Source organism: Saccopteryx leptura, chromosome 2, assembly GCF_036850995.1.
Source record: "Saccopteryx leptura isolate mSacLep1 chromosome 2, mSacLep1_pri_phased_curated, whole genome shotgun sequence".
NCBI classification, from domain to species: domain Eukaryota; kingdom Metazoa; phylum Chordata; class Mammalia; order Chiroptera; family Emballonuridae; genus Saccopteryx; species Saccopteryx leptura.
Genome location: NC_089504.1, coordinates 360,476,269 through 360,498,868, shown reverse-complemented (window position 1 = coordinate 360,498,868; position 22,600 = coordinate 360,476,269). Strand labels below are relative to the sequence as shown.

Sequence of the window (22,600 nt, the reverse complement as noted above, 5' to 3'; positions counted from 1 at the left end):
AAATCATGACCCATTTTAGAGTATTTACAAGTGCTAGGTTGTAACTAAAGTATTTTAATGGAAGGTTTATAATAAAATTATTGAATAGGAAATGATAACACTGTCATACTACGTCATCTATTTAGTCTTTACCATTCCTATGCATTCACCTTGACCTTGACCTGCCATACTCTTTAGCTACAGAGCCCTGGGTTAGCTTGTAGTTTCCCTGTTCCATCGGGCTGACGTTGTCCTAAGATACTACCATGGTTTTCATCAAGATGACAGGATGTCATTAACATTTCTGTAATTTCCTTCAAATCTAAAGGTGAAAAACCTCACAGAAGAGATGGCAGGCCTGGATGAAACCATCGCCAAGCTGACCAAGGAGAAGAAGGCCCTCCAAGAGGCCCATCAGCAGACGCTGGACGACCTGCAGGCAGAAGAGGACAAAGTCAACACCCTGACCAAAGCTAAAACCAAGCTAGAGCAGCAAGTGGATGATGTAAGTGTGAAAAACACAGTGTTTTCTTTTCAGATGAAATAAGCAATTGTACCACATCACCATAAATGATGCCCATAGATTTTTACTAAGTATGTCTTATAATATTTTCCTGTGCATTTTTGCACATTAGTACCATAAGCTTTAGTTCTTAAGAACTTAAATAAATAATATCCATTAAAAATTTAGCTTGAAGGCTCCCTAGAGCAAGAAAAGAAACTCCGCATGGACTTAGAACGAGCCAAGAGGAAACTGGAGGGAGACCTAAAACTGGCCCAAGAATCCACAATGGACGTGGAAAATGACAAACAGCAGCTTGATGAAAAGCTTAAAAAGTAAGCAGCAAGGACAGAGGTTCAAGGGGAAGTGACTACGAATGTCTCTGTGACTTACACCAAGTGCTTTTCTAACAGGAAGGAGTTTGAAATGAGCAATCTGCAAAGCAAGATTGAGGACGAGCAGGCCCTGGGGATGCAGCTGCAGAAGAAGATCAAGGAGTTACAGGTAACACGGGGTTTCCGTCAAGGCCACACAACGGGGGGAATCACTAGCACGGGCTGAGCATGTGTATTTCATCGCGCCCAGGCCCGCATCGAGGAGCTGGAGGAGGAGATCGAGGCGGAGCGCGCCTCCCGGGCCAAAGCCGAGAAGCAGCGCTCCGACCTGTCCCGGGAGCTGGAGGAGATCAGCGAGCGGCTGGAGGAAGCCGGCGGGGCGACCTCTGCCCAGATCGAGATGAACAAGAAGCGGGAGGCTGAGTTCCAGAAAATGCGCCGGGACCTGGAGGAGGCCACCCTGCAGCACGAGGCCACGGCGGCCGCCCTCCGGAAGAAGCACGCGGACAGCGTGGCCGAGCTCGGGGAGCAGATCGACAACCTGCAGAGGGTCAAGCAGAAGCTGGAGAAGGAAAAGAGCGAGCTGAAGATGGAGATCGATGACCTGGCCAGCAACATGGAGACCGTCTCCAAAGCCAAGGTTCTTATTAACTTGTCCCCTTTTCATCTTTATTTGCAACAATTCAAAATGATCAAGTTATATATGACAATCTAATCTAACTGTACACGCTTTAGATCAGGGGTCCCCAAACTTTTTACACAGGGGGCCAGTTCACTGTCCCTCAGACCATTGGAGGGCCGGATTATATAAAAAAACTATGAACAAATCCCTATGCATACTGCACATATCTTATTTTAAAGTAAAAAAACAAAATGGGAACAAATACAATATTTAAAATAAAGAGCAAGTAAATTTAAATCAACAAACTGACCTGTATTTCAATGGGAACTGTGCTCCTCTCACTGACCACCAATGAAAGAGGTGCCCCTTCCGGAAGTGCGGCAGGAGCTGGATAAATGGCCTCGGGGGGTGCATGCGGCCCGCGGGCCGTAGTTTGGGGACCCCTGCTTTAGATGTTATCTCAAATATTAAAATTATTCCTAGTAGGCATCACTGTGTTAAATTGAATCATTTCATTTATATGTAGAAATTACTTTACACTTTGTCACTAATACTGTGGAAGCGTGCAATTACAGAAAAAAAAAACTTATCTAAAAACCATACTCTACATCAGGGGTAGTCAACCTGTTTATACCTACTGCCCACTGTTGTATCTCTGTTAGTAGTAAAACTTTCTAACCGCCCACCGGTTCCACAGTAATGGTGATTTATAAAGTAGGGAAGTAACTTTACTTTATAAAATTTATAAAGGAGAGTTACAACAAGTTAAAGCATATAATAATAATTACTTACCAAGTACTTTATGTCAGATTTTCGCTAAGTTTGGCAGAATAAATCTTTATAAAACAACTTACTATAGTGAAATCTATCTTTTTATTTATACTTTGGTTGCTCCGCTACTGCCCACCATGAAAGTTGGAATGCCCACTAGTGGGCGGTAGGAACCAGATGCAGAGTTAAATGATGCTTATGTTTTCCAGTCATTTCACAATCATTTATTTATTCATTCAGGCAAAATTATGTGACTCTTTATCCAAGGCACCGTGCAGGGCTTTGAGGTAGATGGAAAGTAAATCAAATTCAGTCGCTTTCCACAAGTATTTACAGATCTCTGAATCGCAGACGTACAACTAGGAATGTACCGTCTCACGGTTTTGTGCCCCCCACCCCAGGGAAACTTTGAGAAGATGTGCCGCACACTAGAGGACCAGCTGAGTGAGGTGAAAACAAAGGAGGAGGAGCAGCAGCGCTTAATAAATGAGCTGTCAGCCCAGAGGGCGCGTTTACACACAGAATCAGGTGAGCACATATTTATGCCCTTCTTGTGCAGAGTGAATGAAAGGCAGACCACAGCCACTATGTACCTAGGGAACACAAATCATTTCGTGGGCCACGTGTCGCCATTTACCATTGATTTGTTATTCCTTCATCGTTTTACTGTGAGATGGTTAAAGAAAAGGGTCCATAAGCCATAAAAAAAGTTTTAAGCTCCTTGTGCTGAGAAAATTTTTGTTTCCTTAGCATTACTCAAAACCCCCAAATCCTAAAAATCAAAGAAAGCTCACACATTTTTGAAAGAGCAAGAAATAGTCTTCTCAACAGCATCAAACTTCATGAGTTCTTTCCATATTATGAAATAAGAGAGTTTTTTGTTTCTTTGTTTGTTTTTTATTAATTTTAATGGGGTGACATTGATAAATCAGGGCACATATGTTCAGAGAAAACATCTCCAGGTTATTTTGACATTTGATTATGTTGCATTCCCATCACCCAAAGTCAAATTGTTCTCTGTCACTTTCTATCTGGTTTTCTTTGTGCCCCTCTCCTCCTCCCACCCCCTTCCTCTCCCCTCACCCTCCACCCCCATAACCACCACCCTGTTGTCCATGTCTCTGAGTCTCATTTTTATGTCCCACCTATGTATGGAATCATATAGTTCTTAGTTTTTTTTATTTACTTCTCTCCGTATAATGTTATCAAGGTCTATCCATGTTGTTGTAAATGATCCGATGTCATCATTTCTTATGGCTGAGTAGTATTCCATAGTATATATATACCACATCTTCTTTATCCAGTCATCTATTGAAGGGCTTTTTGGTTGTTTCCATGTCTTAGACACTGTGAACAATGCTGCAATGAGCATGGGGCTGCATGTGTCTTTAAGTAGCAATGTTTTGAGTTTTGGGGGTATATACCCAGTAGAGGGATTGCTGGGTCATATGGTAAATCTATTTTTAATTTTTTGAGGAACCACCATACTTTCTTCCATAATGGTTGTACTACTTTACATTCCCACCAACAGTGGATGAGGGTTCCTTTTCCTCCACAGCCTCTCCAGTATTTGTTATTGCCTGTCTTGTTGATAATAGCTAATCTAACAGGTGTGAGGTGGTATCTCATTGTAGTTTTGATTTGCATTTCTTGAATAGCTAATGAAGATGAGCATCTTTTCATATATCTGTTGGCCATTTGTATTTCTTCCTGGGAGAAGTGTCTGTTCATGTCCTCTTCCCATTTTTTAATTGGATTGTTTGTTTGTTGTTGAGTTTTATGAGTTCTTTGTATATTTTGGATATTAGGCCCTTATCTGAGCTGTTGTTTGAAAATATCATCTCCCAATTAGTTGGCTGTCTGTCTTGTTGTCAGTTTCTCTTGCTGTGCAAAAGCTTCTTAGTCTGATGTGGTCCCATTCATTTACTTTGCCTTCACTTCCCTTGCCTTTGGAGTCAAATTCATAAAGTGTTCTTTATAACCAAGGTCCATGAGTTTAGTACCTATGTTTTCTTCTATGTAATTTATTGTTTTAGGTCTTATATTTAGGTCTTTGATCCATTTTGAATTAATTTTAGTACAAGGGGACAAACTGTAGTCGAGTTTGATTCTTTTGCATGTATGTGGCTTTCCAGTTTTCCCAGCACCATTTGTTGAAGAGGCTTTCTTTTCTCCATTGTGCGTTGTTGGCCCCTTTATTGAAAATTATTTGACCATATACATGTGGTTTTATTTCTGGACTTTCTATTCTGTTCCATTGGTCTGAGAGTCTATTTTTCTGCCAATACCATGCTGTCTTGATTGTTGTGGCTCTATAATATAGTTTGAAGTCAGGTATTGTAATGTCTCCAGCTTCCTTCTTTTCCCTTAGGATTGCTTTTGCTATTCAGGGTTTCTTATGGTTCATATAAATCTGATGGGTTTTTGTTCTATTTCTTTAAGAAATAAGAGAGTTTTAATCTTATTTCATTTTTCAAATTATTCTTCTCTTAGACAACAGAACTCAATCACTCATGTTTTGTCTCTCACAGGTGAATTTTCACGCCAGCTGGATGAGAAAGATGCTCTGGTGTCTCAGCTGTCCAGGGGCAAACAAGCATTCACCCAACAGATCGAGGAATTAAAGAGGCAGCTGGAAGAGGAGACTAAGGTGAGAATTCTCCAGTTGATACTTTCAATCACTTGAACTTTTCAGCATGAGACATTATTGAACTTCACATAAAGAATATTGATGGATAAGAACATAATAAACTGACATTACACGCTTTTTGGTTACTTCAGGCCAAGAATGCGCTGGCTCACGCCCTACAGTCAGCCCGCCACGACTGTGACCTGCTGCGGGAACAGTACGAGGAGGAGCAGGAAGCCAAGGCCGAGCTACAGAGGGCAATGTCCAAGGCCAACAGCGAGGTTGCCCAGTGGAGGACCAAGTACGAGACGGACGCCATCCAGCGCACGGAGGAGCTGGAGGAGGCCAAGTATGTGCTCTTGGTGGGGGAGAGGGCAGAAAGAAATTAAAGTTTAAAAACAACAAAATAAATAAATGAATAAATAAGTAAATAAAAGAAAGATAATATTCCAGGCATGGAGATAGGTACAGGATTTCATTCTATTTTATTGCAAAGTGATGGGTTCCACCAAATTCTTTTTCCTACAGCCCCATGTATGGACCAAGACCAGAGCACTCTCCTTATTCTGGTCTATTACGAAAGCATCTTAAGTTTCTTTCTACCAAAGTGAATTAATAATTATCAGTATACCCTTTAAAAATTAAGTATAATTAATTTCCTTTAATATAAAATATAGAGACGTTGAGATTTATCTGGCATATTGATATGAATATTATAATGAACACTAATCAGTTTATCTCTACCTGGCGTATTGGAAATTCAGAATAAGACTATCATACCCTTTCATCATTTAACTAATAACCAGTACCAATGAGTTTACTAATAACATGCAGTTTGTGAAATAAAACTCATGGGAGTCATGCATGATAGGAAAATAACCATTATATTCCCAGCGAAGGAAGCTTCTCTGAATCTGACTTGTCTTGGGAGTTGTAAGAACTGGACAGAATGGGAGGGACTGGCAAGCGTGCGCAGGGGGTGTTCTAGGTGAGAGTGTTGGCTGGAAGAGGTCAAAAATTAGCCGAGCTGGTGAGGGGAGCTGTAAGACTGGAGGATGTTTGGGAAGTGTAATAATGAAATAATAGTTATGTTCTGAGCTAAACAAACCCAAAAGGTTACTGATTGATTAAATGACCTTGAGCATGTCACTTTGAGCCAGGTTCCTCTATTGTCAAGAGGAAATGTTTAAGAAGCCTAACATTCTTTGATACGACTCCAGTTCATTGCTGTCCCTTCTTCCTGACCCGCCCTCACTTCTTCACATTGCTCAATCAGCAAAAGGGCTTCATCTCTCTCTCTCTTTCTGTCTTTCTCTCTCTCTCTCTCTCCACCTCCTCCTTTTCCACCACACACATACCAATGGCCTCATATACATGTCTGACAACCCCTGAGATAAAGGTAAGAATTCTCTGGGAAAAAGAGAATTCTAGAAGAGCTAAAATGGACTCTGAAAAGATATTTTAGAAAAGCTTAAAGACCTGTAGACATCGAACAAAATATCTTGGGGAAAATATGCTTTCTTAGCTAGCAGCTTTATAAAGGTGACTGCGGTAACTCCGATTGTGCTCTTAGTCACTCAAATACTGACCAATTTCTCAGGAAGAAGCTGGCCCAGCGTCTGCAGGATGCCGAGGAGCACGTGGAAGCCGTGAATTCCAAGTGCGCCTCCCTGGAGAAGACCAAGCAGCGGCTCCAGAACGAGGTGGAGGACCTCATGATTGACGTGGAGAGGTCCAACGCCGCCTGCGCCGCCCTGGACAAGAAGCAGAGGAACTTCGACAAGGTAGCCCAGCCTGCTGACACTTCAGCCGTGTGTCACTTGGTCTCCCTGTCTCCTTGCACTGCTGATGATTTACTGCTTTTCAGGTCCTCTCAGAATGGAAGCAGAAGCAAGAGGAAACGCAGGCTGAGCTCGAGGCCTCCCAGAAGGAGTCCCGCTCTCTCAGCACTGAGCTGTTCAAGATCAAGAACGCCTACGAGGAGTCCCTGGATCACCTTGAAACCCTAAAGCGAGAGAATAAGAACCTGCAACGTGAGTCCTTATGATCGTTCTAGTCCAAAAATGGTAAGAGGGATATCTTCCTAATTTTTCATTTTTTCTCAACTGAATTTGGTCTTTTCTTATTAAACTACAGAGGAGATTTCTGACCTGACGGAACAGATTGCAGAGGGAGGAAAGCATATCCATGAGCTGGAGAAAATAAAAAAACAGATCGATCAAGAGAAGAGTGAACTACAGGCTGCCCTAGAGGAGGCGGAGGTACATGTCTCGTCTGCTCACTTATGCTTTATAAATAAGTTGAAAAATTAATAGCAAATGAGATCAATCATACTGCAGACTTTTATGGGGTAACTCATATAATACAGTGAGAAATACTGAATTGTACTTTGGGAATGCAGGACTAATAGGCTAAATTAAGATGTACAAAAGTCTGTGAGTTTTTTAAATGCCTTCTTGAAGAATTTATCCCAATGTACAAATCAAAAGAGCTCTTAGAACATTACATTTAGGTAACCTAAATGCTGCTTTCTCAAAAGGCATCTCTTGAACATGAAGAAGGCAAAATCCTTCGCATCCAACTGGAGTTAAATCAAGTGAAATCTGAGATTGACCGGAAAATTGCTGAAAAGGATGAGGAAATTGACCAGCTGAAGAGGAACCATCTCCGAGTGGTGGAGTCCATGCAGAGCACACTGGACGCCGAGATCAGGAGCAGGAACGACGCTCTGAGGATCAAGAAGAAGATGGAGGGGGACCTGAATGAGATGGAGATCCAGCTGAACCATGCCAACCGCCAGGCCGCGGAGGCCATCAAGAACCTGAGAAACACACAGGGAATACTGAAGGTACATTGGGGTAAACACACATGGTATATCCTGCAGTCTGGATGTCACTGAGTCACTCACATCTTGATGTTTTATGAGGACTAACTGCCATTAAGTCCTCTAAATAGTATGCTGATTAGTTGAAATTTTTATGTATACAGCTAGAAAACAGCTTTATTCTGGAAAGCCCAGGACAGAGTTTACCTACTTTGTCCTCTGAAGAGACAAAGAAGGGTGAGGAGACAGAGAAAATGATGAGAGAGTTTAGTTACATGTCACTGAATAAATCACTTCATTTATCTGGATTTCACTTGTTTACTGTACATAAACTAATACCATTAGACTAGCTAATCTCTAAGAATACTTTCCTGATCCAAAATTTCATGGCTTATGCCATAGTATTTTTCTATGATTCAGGATCAAAAATATTATAACATCATATTCTTTTGAGTAGAAATGCTCCGCTAGGCTACAAAGAAGTTGTCACTAAAGAGACTTGCGGAATTTTCCTATCTAATCATACTCTGAGTTATTAAGATCAGTGTATGTACATGACCCTAAATTTGTATTTCTTTAATCAGACCATGAGTAAGAGTCATTTTCTCTTTCTGTGCAGGACACCCAGCTACACCTGGATGATGCCATCAGAAGCCAGGATGACCTGAAGGAACAGCTGGCCATGGTGGAGCGCAGAGCCAACCTGCTGCAGGCCGAGATTGAGGAGCTGCGGGCCTCCCTGGAGCAGACGGAGAGGAGCAGAAGGATGGCCGAGCAGGAGCTCCTGGACGCCAGCGAGCGCGTCCAGCTCCTGCACACCCAGGTGAGATTCAAGACTAGGGATGAGCAAATGCACTCCCTGAAACAGAAGACCATTCAGGAGAACAAGCTTCTTTGTACAGTCAGGAGAAATCTTGGCAAGGATTTGGAATTCTGGAAAATGTACATACTGAGACCCAGCTCGCTCACAAGTATATTCATGGGATGGCATCATTATATTTGTTTGAAATAATTTTCAGTTCTAGAAACTTTAGTAAATAAAGCACAGAAGATCGCCCCCTCCACAAATAACCATATATATAACATCGATGGCCATCTTGTCTTTTGCAACTCAAAATGGCGTATAAGTAAAATAAAGAAAGAATAAGCCAATGCATGATCTTTATGTATCATATGTGCAAATAAAGTTAACTTCATGGGATATAAAAAAATCTGTTAAGTTCAAACTCATGGAAGTAATCAATGCTACTAGTCAGTATTTGTATTGGATTTGTTACATAAATGGTAGTCTATCCTCACAAAAGCAGCCACTGTAGTATTCATTTATTGCCATAAAGATGTTGACAATATAGTAAGTGATAAAAAAAACTTAAAAATAATATATAAGTGTCATCTTTTTTGTTAAAAATATAGAGAAAACATCCAGAAGGATAAACAAAAGTGTTCATTAGTTCATTCCTTGTCTCTTTTTGTGAAATTGTATGTTCTACTATTTTTTACAATAAACATGTATTATTATATACTTTTAAAATTTACAATATAAAGAAACAGCCATCATAGAAATGTTAAAAGCACAAACTACAAATAATTTTAAATTTAAATTTAAATGCATCATTTTTCTTATTCATTATGAGTATCCTTTAATTTACTGAATATTTCAAATACTATCAAGTTTCCAAAATATAAGAGATTCTCATCATTTTCTGAACCAATAATGATGCTATTTATGCACTTAAAATATAATAAACATGAACACCTAAAAATTAATAGTCAACTTTTCATGAGCTGTGTGGAGCTACATGATACAGAAGTTAAATTTGTTCTTGGGGAAGGAATAGTGTATTGTGCTTACAAGCAGCAACTGATAAACTGTCAGATAACTATGATATAAAAAATTAAATATGAGTAGAAAGAAGAGAAGGCATAAACCTAGAATCAACTTTTGATTTGGTTTTTATTCCAAACACTTCTTAGGTCAAAACTTTATGTCTGTATACACTAATAAAATTGATAATGTAAATATTTATAATAGGTTTTTCTCTTTTTTTTTATTAATTTAAAATAGAACACCAGCCTGATCAACACCAAGAAGAAGCTGGAGACAGACATCTCCCAGATCCAGGGCGAGATGGAAGACATCGTCCAAGAATCACGCAACGCAGAAGAGAAGGCCAAGAAGGCCATCACTGACGTGAGCAAGACGAGCGTTTGCTTTACTAAAACACATGGCTACCTGCCATTGCCAGGCTTCCTTACTTTCTTGATTTACTTACTAATCAGGCGGCCATGATGGCCGAGGAGCTGAAGAAGGAGCAGGACACCAGCGCCCACCTGGAGCGGATGAAGAAGAACCTGGAGCAGACGGTGAAGGACCTGCAGCACCGTCTGGACGAGGCGGAGCAGCTGGCCCTGAAGGGCGGGAAGAAGCAGATCCAGAAACTGGAGGCCAGGGTGGGTCTCCACTACCCCATATGACTCCCAGCCTGCTCACGCAGCTAGTGGCAGCCAGTGGTTAAACACCTTTGTTCTCGCCAGGTGAGGGAACTTGAGAACGAGGTGGAAAATGAACAGAAGCGGAACGTGGAGGCCGTCAAGGGCCTGCGCAAACACGAGCGGAGAGTGAAGGAGCTCACTTATCAGGTGACCAACCCTTGCCTTGTTTGCGAAATTTTATTTTCAAGAGAATAAAAATGAGTTGTTTTCAAATAATGACACAAGTCTATTTGCTACCTCTTTCACTTCAGACCGAGGAGGACCGCAAGAATGTCCTCAGGCTGCAGGACTTGGTGGACAAATTACAAACCAAAGTTAAAGCGTATAAGAGACAAGCTGAAGAGGCTGTGAGTATCCTCAGCGAGACAGAAAGGTCAAGGAGCAAGGCCAGGTTCTGTGGAGCCTGAAGTGGACAGTCTTTAAGAGGCTTTCTCTAGGGCAAAGAACACAAAATTGGGAATACAAAATTAGGTTTGAAAATGAGTATCTAGAATGAGAAAATTTTACCACGAGTTACTGGAGTCTTCCAGATTCAGGTTCTGAGAAGTCTTTAAGCAATTTTCCAGACGCGCTCAGACAGAAGTGCCTCTTGGTTCCAACCCGATCCCCTCTCTGTCTAGAACATTGTACCACTCCCTCTGGAAGCCCTATGTTGCCCGCACTCATAGGGACTGTGCAGATGAAGCCTCTGAGGTTTACACCTCATTCAGCTTCATAAAAAAATCCATCTCGGGACATTTCTTTTTAATTTGGCTGCAGTTTTCCTTCTTATCCTGTTAATTCTGAAATGTTCCTAAGGTTTTCTGTACTCAACATTACCACTGCGCCAACTTTTAAAAGTTTGTTTCATAGATATAAGACGCATTCAGGGTCCCGATATGTTGATCCTCCTGTGGTCACGGTAGCATTTAAGTTTGCCAAGAAGAGATAAGTAAGAAAGACGAACGAAGCAGGGGGGTTGGAGCCCCGCCCATTCCTGAGCAGGGGGGTTGGAACACCACCCAATCACTGAGGCGGTGGTGCCGCATGCCCTGCCCCCAAGTAAGTATGTCACCAAATAGCAGAACCTTTTGCTTTCTCACTCGTGAAGCAGATCCCGTAGCTGCTTTTATCAGCGGTAAGAATCAAATATGTCAAACTTCCTTGCATTCTCAAATGCATTTCTTTTCTCAGGAGGAACAATCCAACGTCAACCTCGCCAAGTTCCGCAAGCTCCAGCACGAGCTGGAGGAGGCCGAGGAGCGGGCCGACATCGCCGAGTCCCAGGTCAACAAGCTGCGGGTGAAGAGCCGCGAGGTGCACACAAAGATCGTCAGTGAAGAGTGATCCCTTCTAATGCTGAGAGGTGACCAAAGAGACGCACACAATGTGAAAATCTTTGCCACTTTCACACATCGCTGTAGTATCAAAGAAATAAAATCAGAGAATTTTGCAATCTAAAATACGTGTGTGTCAATACCAAGCTCTACAGTGCTACTGGAACTGATTCATTTATTAAACATTCATTAAGCTCCTACTGGCCGCCATCAGAGATGGTGACAAAAATGAGTGTGGCCAATACAGGAACTTTAACAGAAGGCAAATGAAATTATGTGTTCTAAGAGGACGTGAGGTGGTCAGTGCACCCTCAGCTCCATTCAACCAGTTTTAATGAGTACCAAGTGTGTGTGTGCACAGAAACAGGCACCCAGGAAACGAGCCATCCCTTCTCTGAGGAGCTCAGGCCACTGGGAGGGACAGCAGTTCAAACAGATTACAGTACAGTATGGTAACTCTGACTGAAGTATTAATATAAAAACAAAGTGTGGCAGTCACATAGAGTGAGCTGCTACCCTGGGGAGTTCAGAAAGGTTTCTCAAAGAGGACTGTGAGCTAGCCCCTAACAGGAGTAGAAAACTTACCAGGTGAAAGAGAGGTGGAGACAGTTGTTTGGTAAGAAGAAAACGAGCATGGGATTTCAGAGTAGCTTAAATGTAGGCTCCGTGAGCAAAGGCATCCGAGGGGGCCAGAGATGGAAGGTACAGCTAACTGTAAGGATAAAACCTTCCTGCTTCATCTGCAGGGCTGGAAATTAGGACACGCATCAAAGGGGTTAGATTCCGCAAGGAGAAGAGTTGACACGATTCTGGCAGTGGTATGGAGGATGGAGTACAGGGAAGCCCCGAGCCTGGAATGACGTTAGGAAGGCTATAAAATGGTCAGATTGGAGGTGGCAGTGATGGAAATGAACGAGAATGCAGATGAAACCTGGGTTCTAATACTCGTGTAAAGAAATGACTGAGGGGCCCTGGCCGGTTGGCTCAGCGGTAGAACATCGGCCTGGCATGCAGGGGACCCAGGTTTGATTCCCAGCCAGGGCACATAGGAGAAGCGCCCATTTGCTTCTCCACCCCCCCCCCTCCTTCCTCTCTGTCTCTCTCTTCCCCTCCCGCAGCCAAGGCTCCATTGGAGCAAGGATGGCCCGGGCGCTGGGGATGGCTCCTTGGCCTCTGCCCCAGGCGCTAGAGTGGCTCTGGTCGCAAAAGAGCGACGCCCCGGAGGGGCAGAGCATCGCCCCCTGGTGGGCAGAGCATCACCTCCTGGTGGGCAGAGCGTTGCCCATGGTGGGCGTGCCGGGTGGATCCCGGTCGGGCGCATGCAGGAGTCTGTCTGACTGTCTCTCCCCGTTTCCGGCTTCAGAAAAATACAAAAAAAAAAAAAAAAGAAAAAAAGAAATGACTGAGAGACAACGCCGAAGAAGTTGCAGTTCCACAGCATTCACACCTCCCAGTGATTCCGTGTACTTCCTTTTGGGGAAAACTGTTTTTCTTCTGAAATTCTTCCCTTTCCAGAAAAAGCAAAGACAAAAAGGGACAGAACTTTTTAGATAATTATTTTGATTAACCTGCTACCTAATTTCAACACACTGTGTTCCTTATCAAGGAACCTGATTTTTCTCAATACCATTCAAATTTTAAGGTGGAATCAGGAACAAAATTTATTTAATCGCAAAAAGGATGTGACAGTATTTTATCATAGCCATTGCCAGAGTGGTTTTATTCACTTATTTAAAAGTTTTTAAAGCTTATCGTTTGGCTTCATTGTGTGGACATTTAAACTTATTAAAAAGTAAGATAGTAGAGGACCAATTTATTCTGGTGGATATACCTTTCTAATGAGGAGGCTGCCTGAGGGACTCGCCTTCCCCAATACAGGAATCCTCGTCAGTAATAAGAAACCTGCTTCATGAGAAGAGGATTTAGAGGAGATAGAAAACAATTATGCATTTTCACTTAGGTCATAATAAAGACTAATGAAATATCCTGCTTCGAGCAGGCATTTATTATCAAATTTTAATTAAACTCTCTAGAGTTAACCTACTGACCTCAAAAGCACTGGGCAATTGCTTTATTATTCTGTCTACTATTTAAATTATTGCTTATGTAGACATTTGGGAGTTGACTTAATTACAGATGGGTCAGTTATTCTGGGGTCCCTGATTAAAGCAGAAAGAATTTAGAGTCACAGCTATTTTGGTTAATATTCTTTACAGAGTAGGTGATTTATGGGCTTATTGCCTTATCTCTTACAACAAAACCATTCATTATAATCTAGAAATACTTAGAATACTCTTTGCCTTTTCTTTAATTGATATGAGGGATCACTGAGATTTAGGAAGAGTTTCTAACCTACTGATGCTTGATATGAGAAGCCTAACAGAATACACGCAAGAAGAAGGAAGGATGCTGTCTCCATGGACAGCACTGAAGTAGAATAACGGAGGTAGCTTAAGTCTTACTCCTGCCTGATAAGTAGCAGTATGACGCACTGTGATGGAAAAGAACTGAGACTGGAAGAAGATTGTAAAACGTTACAAAGGCAAGAAAGGTTTTCTCTAACTTATTGATAAACCTATTTAAAATGTATACACAGGGATTGATTGAGACAGAGATGACCATGCCCTAGTGTTTTTGGTATCCAGCCAGACAATATTCCACAAATAAAATCTCCTAAGGATTTGTAATAAAGCCAGTTTCTTTACTTTTCCATGTTCTGAAGACTTAAACATCATGGTTACTAAAAGTGAATTCTGGGACCACAGACATTGATTCTTGGAAATATCATGAATCTTTCCCCTCAGCTCAATTTACAAATCTTCAAATAACTAAACAGCTATCAAGAAAAGAAAAAAACTCGAGATCTTTCTATTCCAAAATATTACTTACTCTTCTATCTACCTTATATCTAAGTATCCTACTACGAGAGACCAAATACTTGACATATTACAGGGTGTTCACTTTATTTAATCTTTTATTAAGTTGTAAATATACTAATTTTGACTAATAGCTAGAAATATTGGCTAACCAACTAAAAAAGCATGTCATAAAAAGGGATGCTGAGATATGCCTGAAGGGGAGGCATCCTTGACAAGGGAAAGGAGGGGCATAACAAGATGCATCTATAAAGGCCATTTACTCACAATTTTGCTGAGGGCTGATTCAGGGTTTTAAGACATCCAGCATTAAAATAAGGATCTAAGATGGTGGCAGAGTAGTTGGAGGTTACACTCACCTCCTCCCAGGACCACACTGGAGTTTATAACTAAATTTAAGAACAATCGTCCTGAAAAACCATCTGAAGATTAGATGAAGAAGAGTCTTACAACCAAGAATTAACAAAAGAAGTCACATGGAGACTGGTAAGAAGGGTGGAGATGCAAAATGGACTGGCCCCACGCCTTTACTTTTATGGCTGCATATAGTCAATGGTATAAATGACCACAGATTTTTTTATCCACTCATCTACTGATAGGTACTTGGGCTGTTTTCAGATCTTGGAATATTAAATAATGCTGCAATGAACATAGGGGTGCATATATTCTTTTAAATTAGTGTTTTGGAATTCTTAGGATATATTTCTGAAAGTGGAATAACTGGGTCATAAGGAAGTTCCACTTTTAATTTTTTGGAATAATTCCATACTACTTCTCACAGTGGCTGCACCAAGCTGCATTCCCACCAACAGTGTAGGAGGGTTCCCTTTTCTGTGCACCCTCGCCAGCACTTGTTTGTTGATTTGTTGATGACAGCCATTCTGACAGGTGAGTTGATATCTCATTGTGGTTTATATTTGTATTTCTCTGAGTTTAGTGACATTGAACACCTTTTCATATGTCTACTGATCATCTGTATGTCCTCTTAAGAAAAGTGACTATTCAGGTCTTTTGCCCATTTTTTAATTGGATTGTATGATATTGGCTGGGGGTTTGTCATATATGGCCTTTATAATGTTGAGGTATGTTCCCTCTATTTTTATTTTGCTGAAGAGGTTTTAGCAAAAATGAGCACTGAATTTTATCAAATACTTTATCTTTCATTTTGTTTATGTGGTGTATCATGTTAATTGATTTGTGGGTGTTGTATCAACCTTGCATCCCAGAATAAATCACATTCAATCATGATGCATGATCTTTTAAATATATTGCAGGATCCGGTTTGCTAATATTTTGTTGAGGATTTTAGCCTATATGTTCATCAGGATTATTGGCCTATATTTTTCTTCCCATTTGGCTGACTCTTTGGGTCTGTTTCTATGTATTAGATAGATCTGCTATGATGCCCAGTCTTCATGAGGTGGCATTAGGTAGTAGGTGCTCTGTTGGGTCCAGTAGTGCAGTCTCCTAGATCACCTGAGCTGGGTGCTCCAGGAATGTCTCTTGTGTGAGTTATGTGGGCCCTCCTGTTGTAATTGAGTCTTGATTGCTATTGGCTTGTTATGCATGGGATCAACCTTCAGGTCAAGGTTGAAGGATCTACCCCAACAAAAGCAGGCTAGCTGCTGTGCAGGTGTCGACCACAGGAAGCTGAATTTGCCTTAGCTGGGTTGCTGCCTGTTGAGCTCTCCCTTTGGCTATGCTGCTGTGAAGCTAACTGGATCCTGCTCTGGTGCTGTCTGAGGTTGGCCACTGGGTGTATTGGTTCTGGGCCTCCTGGGAAGAAACCTGTTATTGGCCAATGTAAGACACTGGCCCTCAACAACCTGTTTAGAGCTACAAGCAACCCACAGTTTGCTATTACCTATATTGAACTAGGGGCATGCAGGATGGACCAAGCTGCACAGCAAGGTTGGCTCTTACCAGCACCAGGCCCAGGGGCAGGTCAGCAAAAGTTCCAGGCACCCTGAGATCTGCCACCAGCTGGCTCAGCCAGCTCTGGTGGAATTGGGATAATGGTTAGTCCATCTCCCCTGAGGATGAGATGCCAGTCAGGCTTCAGGAAAGGTGGCAGGTGTGACACAGGTCTCAGTCTGTCTTAGAGTTTTCCCTGATCTCAGCAGGGTGGAGCCACTAGGGGTCGTGCTGTTGGAGCCTCTGGAATCCACAGGGTGGGTCTACCAGCAGCCAAGAGAGTGGTTCTACTAACTCTCCTATGAGGGGGGAAGCACCAGTTCAATTCACAGGAAAAATGGGGGTAATGGCCCCCCACTCAAAGCCATACAACTGAGTCAGTGTCATCCCCTTAGTCTGTCTAGGCCTCTACTCCCTGGCCATGGCCACTGACTCCTAGCAGGGCTTAATTTCTGCGAGGTCGGGCAAGAAGGAGCCTAGAGAGTGGGGTGATTGCTTTCCCCCAGGATGATGCCAAACTGCAGGGAATGCTCCACCCAAAAAAGATGCGACTGCAGTACTAGAGAATGACTCAGCACAGAGCCTGGGGGCTGTTGCCCCCATGTTTCTGCCCAGAGCCACAAACCTCAGACTCTCCTCATGCAATTCTAGTCAGCACATCCCTCCCTCTGCCAGAGGTAAAGGTAAGCGGCTTCAGTTGAGATTCTGTGAATGGGCCCTTTAAGAGGGTGGGTGCCTGTGTCCCTGTGGACTCGTCTCTTTCTGACAGAAACCTTGCTGCTTTTCACAACCTAATGCTATGTGAGCACCTCTTCCTAACTCTGGTGCTCTAGGCTGAGGAGCCTGGCTTGGGGTTTAGGCCCCACACCTCTCAGAGGAAATCCCCTGATACTGAGATATCCCTCTGGAACTTTAGCTGCTGCTTGAGTGATTGGAGCCAGTCATTTTCAAGTCTTTACCCTTCCTACCAGTGTCAGTGAAGCTTCTCTGTGAGTCCTTGTTTATAAGACTCCTCTTCATTTAGTCTTGAGTTAGTTTTTCAGGATGATTGTTCTTAAATTTAGTTATAAGATCACTTTGGTCCTGGGAGGAAGTGAGTGTAACATCCACCCACTCTACCACCATCTTGGATCATTCTTCTATATATGGTATCCTATAGCCCCATGTTGACACCAAAAATTCAGCCAAATCCCTCAGGACCTCAGTTTCTTTATCCATAAAATGAAGAAGTTGAGTTAAATAATTGCTAAGATCCAAATTAAAAGCCTTGGAGTCCAAGTTGGGTAGTACTGTCTGCAATTATATAATTTAATATGTTAAATTGTAAGACCCTTTGTTTTATTTACAAAATGTTTCAATGTACAGTTTCCCAGTCACTGGACACTCACAATGATGTGAAACAAACAGAATCTTCTAGGAAAGACTTAGATATAAAAACAATAGTGGTTTGTCAACTGTTGTATAACTAATAAATGATAAGCCAAGACCCAGACCAAGATCGTCTGATTCTTCATCTTGAAAACAAGGTATTGTCCAGGACTTCTGGAGTAACCTGACCAGTGAAAGGTTCTGATCATATTCTTCCCCTAGACGCAAGGTCAGTATTCTGTCATTTTTGTAGAAGAGAAGAGCCCATACTCTTCACCTGGATATCCATATGGCTTGCTTCTTACTATGCACAGGATTCTGGTCATATTACATCTTAATAGAGAGTCCTTCCCTGACTACTCAATATCTAAAGGCAATCCTTTATCCCTGCCCTGATAAGTATACTTCTTATCTCCTTGATTTGCTTTAAATCTTTTTATGCAACTGATCACCAATTGATCATTAATTTATTTAATGTCCATCTCCCTCTGTAAAATATAAGCTCCACAAAGGGCAGGACTTTGTTTTGTTCACCGTTAAATGTACAATGAGTTGAACATTGCTTGTCATTTAACAAGTATTCAAGAAATATTTGTAGAATGCATAATGAATAAGAATTTAATATGTGCCACATTAAGTTCTAGGTATTTTACATGTATTATCCAAAATTATTGTGTAACTGATAGAGCTAAAAATATTCAGTAAGGAGAATTCTGTTTCCAGGAAGATCAAGTTTTCCTTATTCTTTTCACTAAGAACAACTAAACTCCTGGACATTATAAATGTAACAAAAGTATATATGTATCAAATAACTTTGTTGTATATGAAAAATAAATATAAAACAATAAAAGAAAACAATACAGTCTAAGGGAGCAAAAGACTGATAGACACTTCCAAAAGAAAGTATGTGAAGGTCCAATAACCAGATTAAAATATGCTCAAGATCACTGTTCTAGAGGATTAAGATTAAAACCAGAAGGAGATTCCACTACACATCCATAAAAATGGCTAAAATCGTTAAAAACTGACGACAGATGTTTACAAGGATGCTAGGCAACTACAGTGTGTGCGTAAAGTCATGGTGCACTTTTGACCGGTCACAGGAAAGAAACAAAAGACAATAGAAATGTGAAATCTGCTCCAAATAAAAGGAAAACTCTCCCAGTTTCATACCTATTCAGTGTAGTTCGATGTGGGCTCACGCACAGATTTTTTAGGGCTCCTTAGGTAGCTATCCCGTAGAGCCTCTACAGACTCGTCACTGACTGATGGCCTACCAGAACGGGGTTTCTCCACCAAACTGCCGGTTTCCTTCAACTGCTTATCCCACCGAGTAATGTGATTCCTATGTGGTGGCACTTCGTTATAAACGCGCCGATATTCACATTGCACTTTGGTCATGGATTCGAATTTAGCGAGCCACAGAACACACTGAACTTTTTCCTCTGTACTGTCCACATCTCGACTGGCATGGCCGTGGGCTGCTCCGCTGTATACATGGTGTTTCATCATCATCTGCGCATGCGCACATGCTGCCACATCATCCTACAGAAACTGGGAGGGTTTTCCTTTTATTTGGTGCAGATTTCACATTTCTATCGTCTTTTGTTGCTTTCCTGTGACTGGTCAAAAGTGCACCATGACTTTACGGACACACTGTGTATCTTACACACATTGCTGGTAAGGATATAAAATGCTTCAACTCTGGTTTTTAAAGTGTTTTGACCATTTCTTACAAATTAAATACACACCTAAATACCCTCTGACATAGCAATTCTACTCCTTTGGAATTTAACCAAAAGAAATGAAAGTTATGTCCACAAAAGAAGAATATCAGCAAAATAGTAGATGAATGCAACATGGTATATTCTCACAATGGAATACTATTAAGCAACAATAAGAGGAAATGAACTATGAGAAATAACATGGATACATCTAAATACCATTCCTCTTTGGTATCTTATGAAAGGCAAGTTGTTTCCTTTGGCTGAGAATGAGATAATTACAGAGTTTCATATTAGTAAAGGTAGGGATGCCTTAAGTGGCTATTATTCCTCTGCTATTCCTCACTGGAGAGAGAAAACAGGGACATTGTTAGGCCAAAGGAAATCTTAGGAATTGTAAGCTAATTTTTGGCAAGAACTCACAGAGCAAAGGATCATTAGAAACAGTAACTTAATGCTGCCCTGAGCTTAATTGTAAGTAGATACTAGCAAGAAGATCATGGACAAGGGATATAAACCTGACCTTGGAAGAGCTTGACTCTAAATTAAAAGAAATGTGTTATCACTCAAGAATTGTGTAAGAGATCTGCACATTGGAAAAGGGTTGGAATATACCAATAAATAAACTTTAGCAGAATATATTTCACAGTTTAGTTCCCTTATTTATTTATCTGTACTTCATTGTTGCTATTTTAAATAAGGTTTTTTATTTTTCTTTGAGGGTTATGCCTCAAATAAAACAAGTAGAAAATGCGTTATGTTGATCCTAATCTCAGATTAAGGTGAGTCTCAGGTTTCAGCCACTGACCTATAACCAGATCACCACCACAGTTAACAGGTGGCCACTTAATACAAGTTAACTGAATAGACATTTAAGTTGTTTCCAAAGTTTTGCTATTAGGATAGTGCTAAATGCACAGCCTTGGCATACCTTCTTGTTCTTTTGTGCTTCTCTAGGAAAGACAGTAAGAAGGGAAATTACTGAAATTTTAAATTTCAAAAAATGTAATTTCCCTGTAATTTTACACCCTTATCCATAACATATCAGAGCATCTACTCCCCCACACCACTATCTATAATCTATCAAAATTTTTTATGTCAACCTGATAAGTGAGGTATACAAGTTGTATTTGATCTTGCACCTCCTGAAGTTGGGTATGTTTTGAAATTTATTGGCTATTTGTATTGCCTTTCCCACAAATTATTTTTGGGTTATTTTTTTCTATTTACATGTATCTCCTTTTATTCTTGATTTGAGGGGTACACACACACACACATTAAAGTTTTGTTTTGTCATAAGACTTCAATTGATCTAGAACTTCTCTTTACAAATGTTTTCAGGCCAAAACCCAATTTAATAGTTTTTCAAAAGATAATTCTCATTCATTCATTGAATAGTCCTTTCTTTTCCCAGTGATTTGAAATGCTACCATTCTAATATACTAAACTTCTATCCTTGCAAAAACCCATTTTGATCTACTTGTCTTCATCTACACTAATTTTACACTGTGTTAATCACCATATTTCTAAAACATGTTTGCTATCAAGTAGCCTATTATTTCATTATCTGGTAAAAGCTTATTATTCCTGGAAATGATTGTTCTTTTCCTACAAATTCTAATATTGTCATTCTCCATCATGTTATGTCTCTAACCTTTCTATTACTTCCAAGTCTATTCCCTTTCCGTGAAAAAATTACTTTGAGAAATTCAGTTTATTTTTAGCTGTCTTGGAGTACAATAAATTTAAGTGATCCTTGAACATCTGAAAATATTCCTATTTTACCAGCAGCAAGCAGAGTCAAATCTACAACCTAAATACCTCCTGATCTCACCCCCTCTTTTCTTTTCCAAGAGCTGTTGGCTTGGTTCAGGTCCTCAACTCTTCCCTAAAATAGCACAACAACTGCTTGAGTGGGTTCCTTATCTCTGTCTCAGCCCTCCAATTCATCTTCCATGCTGCTGCCATAGTTGTGTTTAAAGCACAGATCTTATGATATCAGTTCCTTGTTTAAAAGACTCTAGTAATATCCCATGACTCACAGTGATAGAGCCCTACCCCTTACATAAGTTTAAATAGAGTGATAATAGCCAATGTTTAACAAATACTTTTTACATTGCCAGATAACTATGCTAGATGCTTTACATATGTTTCTCAGTGAATACTCACATTAATTCTGTGAAGCGGTGAAGAAATATCATTTTCCTTTTTAACAGAAGAACAAACTGAAACTTACAGATGTTAGGTGACTTGCCTAAAATCATATAATATAACATCTGGCTAGTTACAGTAATATTTAAAACATTGTGCACACCATAAAAAATATGCCAAGCAGTTTTCTGCTTCTAATATTTACCTACTAAAAAATGACCACATAATAGGTTTTAAAAATACTTACATTTTCAAAGTTTGATGCAAAATAAAATAACTTAAAATGATTGAAAATAAAAGTATGGAAAAAGATAAATTGTATATATTCTACCAAAAAGTAAAAGCAAATATAGAAAAATATTAGAAATATAATTCAAGGTCAAACAATTCAAAAAGTGGCAGAGACAATTCCTATGCTAATTTCAAAAGATACAATCTATGAGAATGATACAATGATCACAATTTCTATGGAATTCACAAAAATATTTGAATTATGCAAACAAAAATCTGACAAATCTGAAAACCATCACAGTAGAGGATTTTAACTTACAGATATAGAAAAATAACAGATCAAGTAGACAAAATTAAAAGCATCAATAAACAAGTTCAATTGTAAAGATAAATATAAAATTTTATTGTCAACTTTGAGTGACTGCAAATGCTTTTTCAAACATTTAACATATGCTTTTTCAAGGGAGATAATATCACTCTTTGACAGGTAAAAATTAGGTCTCAGGAGTGCAATAAGAACCCTGAGATAGTCTGACCCGGCAATGGCGCAGTGGATAGAACATCAGACTGGGATGCCGAGGACCCAGGTTCGAGACCACAAGGTAGCCAGCTTGAGCACGGGCTCATCTGGTGTGAGCAAAACTCACCAGCTTGGACCCAAGGTTGCTGGCTTGAGCAAGGGGTTACTCGGTCTGCTGAAGGCCCACGGTCAAGGCACATATGAGAAAGCAATCAATGAACAACTAAGGTGTCGCAATGAGAAACTGATGATTGATGCTTCTCATCTCTCTCCATTCCTGTCTGTCTGTCCCTATCTATCCCTCTTTCTGACTCGCGCTCTGTCTCTGTAGAAAAAAAAAAAAGA

The 22,600-nt window shown here is 40.6% G+C and overlaps 1 protein-coding gene across 1 annotated transcript in view; it reads left to right on the top strand.

The window, feature by feature from the left end:
• Nucleotides 1-11,597, top strand: part of LOC136392595 (myosin-4) — a 28,919-nt gene extending 17,322 nt beyond the window's left edge. The window contains exons 24-40 of the mRNA XM_066364879.1: nucleotides 308-484; nucleotides 671-816; nucleotides 895-985; nucleotides 1,067-1,456; nucleotides 2,611-2,737; nucleotides 4,741-4,859; nucleotides 4,991-5,187; nucleotides 6,439-6,622; nucleotides 6,706-6,871; nucleotides 6,975-7,099; nucleotides 7,378-7,686; nucleotides 8,282-8,485; nucleotides 9,728-9,853; nucleotides 9,943-10,113; nucleotides 10,198-10,302; nucleotides 10,407-10,502; nucleotides 11,329-11,597. Coding sequence (XP_066220976.1) covers nucleotides 308-484; nucleotides 671-816; nucleotides 895-985; nucleotides 1,067-1,456; nucleotides 2,611-2,737; nucleotides 4,741-4,859; nucleotides 4,991-5,187; nucleotides 6,439-6,622; nucleotides 6,706-6,871; nucleotides 6,975-7,099; nucleotides 7,378-7,686; nucleotides 8,282-8,485; nucleotides 9,728-9,853; nucleotides 9,943-10,113; nucleotides 10,198-10,302; nucleotides 10,407-10,502; nucleotides 11,329-11,481 — 2,886 coding nt within the window. The 3' untranslated portion in view covers nucleotides 11,482-11,597. The remainder of the gene's footprint in view (nucleotides 1-307; nucleotides 485-670; nucleotides 817-894; nucleotides 986-1,066; nucleotides 1,457-2,610; nucleotides 2,738-4,740; nucleotides 4,860-4,990; nucleotides 5,188-6,438; nucleotides 6,623-6,705; nucleotides 6,872-6,974; nucleotides 7,100-7,377; nucleotides 7,687-8,281; nucleotides 8,486-9,727; nucleotides 9,854-9,942; nucleotides 10,114-10,197; nucleotides 10,303-10,406; nucleotides 10,503-11,328) is intronic.
• The last annotated feature ends 11,003 nt before the right edge of the window (nucleotides 11,598-22,600 follow it).